The sequence below is a fragment of the Perkinsus marinus genome (assembly GCF_000006405.1).
Source record: "Perkinsus marinus ATCC 50983 genomic scaffold scf_1104296977064, whole genome shotgun sequence".
NCBI lineage: Eukaryota > Perkinsozoa > Perkinsida > Perkinsidae > Perkinsus > Perkinsus marinus.
Genome location: NW_003200286.1, coordinates 411,464 through 417,470, shown reverse-complemented (window position 1 = coordinate 417,470; position 6,007 = coordinate 411,464). Strand labels below are relative to the sequence as shown.

The 6,007-nt window shown below is 47.5% G+C and overlaps 1 protein-coding gene across 1 annotated transcript in view; it reads right to left on the bottom strand.

Annotated features, from left to right (window-relative positions):
- Positions 1–5,974: 5,974 nt before the first annotated feature.
- Pmar_PMAR024816 (hypothetical protein) overlaps positions 5,975–6,007 on the bottom strand; it is a gene marked incomplete at both ends in the record, with an annotated part of 331 nt that continues 298 nt past the window's right edge. The window contains one exon of the mRNA XM_002764557.1: positions 5,975–6,007. Within this exon, the coding sequence (XP_002764603.1) occupies positions 5,975–6,007 (33 nt within the window).

The following is a 6,007-nucleotide window of genomic DNA, read 5'->3' as shown; positions in this document are numbered from 1 at the left end:
TAGCCAAGGCAAACAGGCGCGCCTATTGGAACATGTTGAAGATGTACTAGCCGAGCGGAGGTCTAAAGCCCTGCTATCACGTCCTGAAGTGCCCCAATTAGCCCCTGGTTGCTTGGTCTTTGTTCGAGATCGCACATTTGATCGAGCTTTCAAGGTCAGCAAGAGGCGGAAGCTTATGCGCGTCCTTCGGCAGACAGGAGTAAAGGTCCTTCTGTGCTCAGTGAACCATCAACAGGTCCTCGAGCGCCACGTTCGTGATTGTGTTGTTGCACCAGAATCTATCATTAGATCCTCCTTGGGGTCTGCTCACGATAGAAAACAACCTGCACCAAGATCGACTGCCTTTCGCATTCCTGTACTTGTACCTCGTGGAACCCCTACCGGTAGCGCTCCTTCGACCACACCACTGGGTCCGCCACCTACGTCTACAACTACATCAAGGACAGCTCCAAGCAGCCGGAACAACGATGCCGGAAGCAACCAATCGGCGGTAAGGACCAGAGCAGGTCGATTGATGAGACCGCCCAGAAGATTCGGGTTCTAACAATGTTGACACTCTCCGTTGCTACTGTTTTTGTCCGTTGACTTTTGTGAGAGGGGAATCTGCAATATCACACTAGTAGACACAAAGCTTTGTCCCCGTCCCAGACCTTTCTAGCTGTATCCGTTTTCCATCTTTACCCTTTCCTGAGGATTATTTACCTCTGGTCGAGTTACGTAATAGTACAGGTGCATAATCATCTCTTTCTTGTTATTGTATGTTGTGTTCTGATTCATATCAGGGGGAGATAGCTTGGAATGATAGAGTTGAAAGAGAGTATAAGAGAGCGATAATGGCTCCTCTCGATCCCCGTGTGAATGGTTTATCACCTCGTAGTGTTGGCCGCGGGGAGCAGTGGGGACTTCGGTCCCAAGATCTACAGAAAAACTATCGCGAGTGGCTTCGGCAAGATAATGAGCGGTGAAAACGAGAGACAGGCTGAGAAAAGCTAAAGATAGGCTCGGATATGCGTATGTATATTGGTATGTTAGGATATACCATCTCTAGGGGACGAAGTCGGTCCTTTACTCTCGTGTGAGGAACGCCCTACTCATTCAATCAACATGTTCGATGTGTACGCGCGTTTGATAATCAAACTTTGATTATATGCCTTGAAAGCCGCTTCCATCAGCCATTCCCGACCCCATCTATTCTGTTCCAACCCCATCTATCATTGTGCTGCACTCGCCGATATCTGTCAAGGATCGTCATGCCCTAGGCAGCCATGATGGCTGAGCCATCCACCTAGATGTCTCTGACGATGCATCCATCGGAATGGAGAGGTCGAGTAGACTTCTGGTTTTGATTGATGATATCTTTTCAATGTGGTCTGAGCAGTATATCAGCTTTGGATGTATTTCAAGAGAAGGGCGGACTCCATTAAGTTTTCCGTGTCGCCGTAGTTATCAATTCGCCAGGGTTTGAATAAATTAAACTCAGCGTGAGATGACCTCGCTGGCAAGCTCATAATCTTGTGCTATACATCAACAGAAAGGGGATCTTGAAGATCCCCTTTCTGTGGGTCGTATCGGAGCTCCATGTTTTCTAGCATCAATTCCCAGGCCTGGGCACCACAGATGAACACAAGTCGTTGATATGAACCAGAACCGGCGGAGTGGCCTCTCTAAATACTCGGCAAAATTGAGTCACCATTCTAATAACTTCCATAAACATCGTGTGTACCTTCTAGTCATGTTAGCCTGAATATTAGTTGGACTTCATAAGAGCTACCCTATTATTCAGCAATTAATGAAATGAAATAAACCATCGCATGTCTATCATGGGGAAAAAAGTAATACTTGTGAAGTATGAACGAGCTGGGCTCGGATAATGGAAAATACCCCAGTATGAGAGTCATAAAACCCTACTGTGCTTGAGTTATGAGGGGTTCTCATATTTGGATCTTTATCTCATGTTATAGCGCGCGTAGGTGCAGAAAAAATCTTCAGGAGTATCTGAGGATCGATAAAGAAATGTATCAGACTACAAGTTTTCTCGAAGACAAGTTGTGGACGACAACTGAGCTGAGTCACAGCAGCTCAGAGCTAAGAGACTCGAGTCTTGGTCCAATGCCCTATTCATTTTCAAACATATGATAAGATGTATTGATCCCAGCAAGATACAGAGAGACTCACCCAATATATTGATGAAACCCGCCTTGCTATAAAGCTCCCTTGCAGGATCGTTCGAGCGCGGAACCCGTAGGTAGATTACGCCCCAGTCCGGATACTTTGTTGGAAGCTGGAAGACAACAAAGATTCAAGGTTACTCTCAATGAACATTTTCCGTAAGAATGGAGGCTGCGATGTTCGACGGAGGATAGCGGCAGAGGAGTCCATCGCAGATACCACCTCCTTGAAGGTCTCCGAAAGGAGTGTCGATGCAATTTTCTGCCTCCGCCAATCTTTTAGGACGTAAACCTGAAAGTTCGGTTTGCAATCACAGTTCGTCCAACTGCAGCATTCGTCTAACCATAGAAATAAATCCAATCGTTCCATCCTTACTCCCTTTCGGTCTGTAAAGACAATGCATGAAGAGACATCCAGCGGGAAAGGGCTAGACCGCTAGATCCCCCTTCAACAGTAGGAGTCCTACTGTAGGGCTCACCTGTGGTTTTTGATCGCAGTCTCGATCCCTGCAGGTATGTTATGCATAGGGATTTTCATACTGACTATGCCGACGACAGTCTGGGGAAGGGATTACTCACGTAACACTCATCGTGAGCTGCCCAGTTACTGCTGGGTGCATCTTGCTATCCTCAACTCATTCGTAGTCCACACTAGCGAGTCGATCATGCCGACGGCACTATCAGTGCCGAAGTTCATATCCATCGCATTTCATCAAATGCAACAGCCATTTGAGTGAGAATTTCGCAAGTTTCGTAAGTATTCGATGTTTTCCCAATACGCAACTACATATCCTTTTGACAGAGTTAGACAGCATATAGTATACGCACCTTATCTCCACTAGGCACTGCGACCCAACATAAGAAAAGGTCACAAAGTGGCTCAGTGCTTTCTTTTCTCACGCGGGATGTGTCGTCGCCCTTCTGGAATTCTCGATAAACCACTCCATTAAGCGAGCGCAGTGCATGGGGCTTCGACACCGAATGGGCTTTCAGATCGTTTATCTCCCTAAAACTATGCATGAACGCAGCCTTCGCAATCTCGTACTGTTCCTTCGAACCATACCCATTCTTGTACCTGCGAGACTGGAATAGAGGGGGACCTGCGTGGCTGTACGCCAACTAACGCTATCAATTTGACGGTGCATCTCACATTCTTATGAACTCCCGGAAGGCTAGCTCGATGTCATCAACTCCAGTCACCTGGCTCGAGCCTCTGACCACACCCTGAGCCACGATAACGAGAGATAGAGCTCCGATAGTGAACCACATAGAAGTATGTTGGGAACTGTCAGATAGACCCGGCTCTGAACTCGACAGAGAGAAAGGAGAAAAGCCGAAGGCTTATCTTAGCTCTTGTTCCACGAAAACCCTGTGCATGCGTATCGATCCGAGAAACGATATCCCACACAGAAGCTGTACGCCAATCTCGCCCGCGCAACGAGAACAGCAGACAGTCCTGCGGCCCACAACGAAAGGGACGTCACTGTGACTAATAGTGTGGCAACGAGCGATCCATTACAAAGTACAGGGGAGACGGATCGAGACGAGAAAACTGAACTGACAGGAAGAAACGACTGGCGCCGCGTTCAGCCACATGAAATTTTCAACAACGTGGCGCTGAACGCGATTAACTTCGAGCGAATGAAGGTAGCATAGGAGATGTTGTGCCAGCGGCCCTCACGTTACGCTGTTCATAGCGAGTACACTACCCACAAACGCGCAAGGGACCTGTCGGCCCGACATTGTCGGGTATGGGGGTACCATTACGACGATCTAGGCCTCCAACGGTGATCGTGTCTGTCGGTGATCGTGTCTGTCGGTGATCGTGTCTGTCTTGAGTTCTTCATTTTTTTATAGTTGGTCTATCCGTGTACGGTTTGTGGTAGGTTAACACAAGGACAAGGACAAGGATCAACCTTGAAGTTCGTGCGGAATCTTGGTGAACGGAGATGCTCGCGCACGTATGCAATGCATACGTGCGCGAGTCTCGCTCGCCCATTATTCGCAGCATGGAACGTGTTGCTGATCGGACACTCAATCTTGCTATCTTACTTCCTCTCATTTCTTCATGAGTAGCTGACATAGCTGTATACAGTTGGTTCTATCATCTGAGTATTTTAACCTCTCGTCAGCAGCCGATCGCATCTTGTTCGGGAAGCCTTATGACCTATCATGGCTATCCCAACTGTTGTTGAGTCAACCAGTGCGGATGTTACTACCAACTAGGTGGAGAGTTCGCTGGCTGAGCATCTTGAAGTCCTCGGTATTGCTGATTCAGCAATGCTGAACCTTCACTACTGCTATGGTTTTCTGCCGCTGAGTTAGAGACTGCCATGGAAGGCCAATCTCTCAGAAAGAATGTCAATCTACGACGTACTCTCTCCATCTATATAGACGCCGAAGGCCCTAACTCTCGAGCTGCAAGCCTCTCTCGACGGCCGGCAAACACAGCACATCCACAGCAGGTTATATCTTTTGCTCCCACTGTGCAGGTCTACCCTCAAGGAGGGCCCCAAGCTCCTCTCATGCAAGGTCGACAACAGTCTTCTAACAACGACATCATCAACGTGGCTTATTGGTGTGATCTATCCCACAACTATGCCAAGGAGAAGGCGCTTGGTACAAGTTGTATCATACAACGAAGGCCATCAATCCTGTTTCCCATATCAAGTGCCCCACCAACAAACAGGACAAGGGAAACTCTGATAACAGGAGTATCAACTACTTCCTGACTCAGGAATCCTGAGACTTATCCAGTGTGGAAAAACGCACACAGCGCTGGACCCTCGACTAGCGTATATCTACCTATCTAACTGTCTCAGCCAGTCGGTCTAGAGGATCTTACAGATCCACTTGGAAACTACTATGGACCCTACTCTTTAATTGAACAACTGTGTTCTGACAATATCACATGCACCTGGCTACTTTCAACATGAGTTCTCTGTCGAGTTCACATGCGGGAGTCATGAGATACTGTTCTAACGTCAGGATGGACAATGGTAACATCACCATTTACGATTACCTCGACCGCATCGAATCTGCTGTTGCTTTGTGTGTGAGTGTTGGCCTCCATTTGCAACCCAGGGTGGTGCGCCGTATTGGGGGCTAGTGCGGCGTGAAAGATTTTTCCATACTGACAACTTTTCATCTGGATTGATATCTTATACATCAGTTTTTCAACAACCATTTTCTCGACATCGGCTTTTCTCGACACTTTCCCACTACAATTTCAATCCGATCATTTTCAGCACTCGGATGTTGAGAATGTAGGTCGATTTTTATCAACATCTTAGTAGTTGTTTCCCAACACAAGCTGTGTTGGGAAAGTCGTTGTTGGAAAAGATCATGCGTCCCATGTAGTTGGATGAATATCGGTCTTCAGGCATCACGTCTCCGATATCAACTACGAGCCCAATCGTGTAAGAGAATGATATACGATTGTGCGCTGTGTCGTGACGACAACTGTTGTCGTTAGCTCGACTGCTCAGCTTAGCTTCAGCTTATCGATATGTTAAATATCGAAGCTACGTAGCTTCGATATGCCCCCCATCATACTCACACGTTATCTCGGGTCCAGTATCACGGTGATATATCAGCGTGCTCATTGAGACCGGTCTCACAAGATATATCGTCTGAATTACGCAACAGTAGAGCATAATGGTTCGCATCGTCGGTGCAGGTTGCTCACCAGTGGCTTTGAGATCGTTTATCTCTCGCAAGCTTTGCATGAACGCAGCCTTCTATCGACGTCTCATTCCAGTCTGGAATTTCCAGAGTGAACTCCACGATCGGGAGAACACCAGGAGCTAATGAGCCTCATCGCATGCATTATGGTCCTC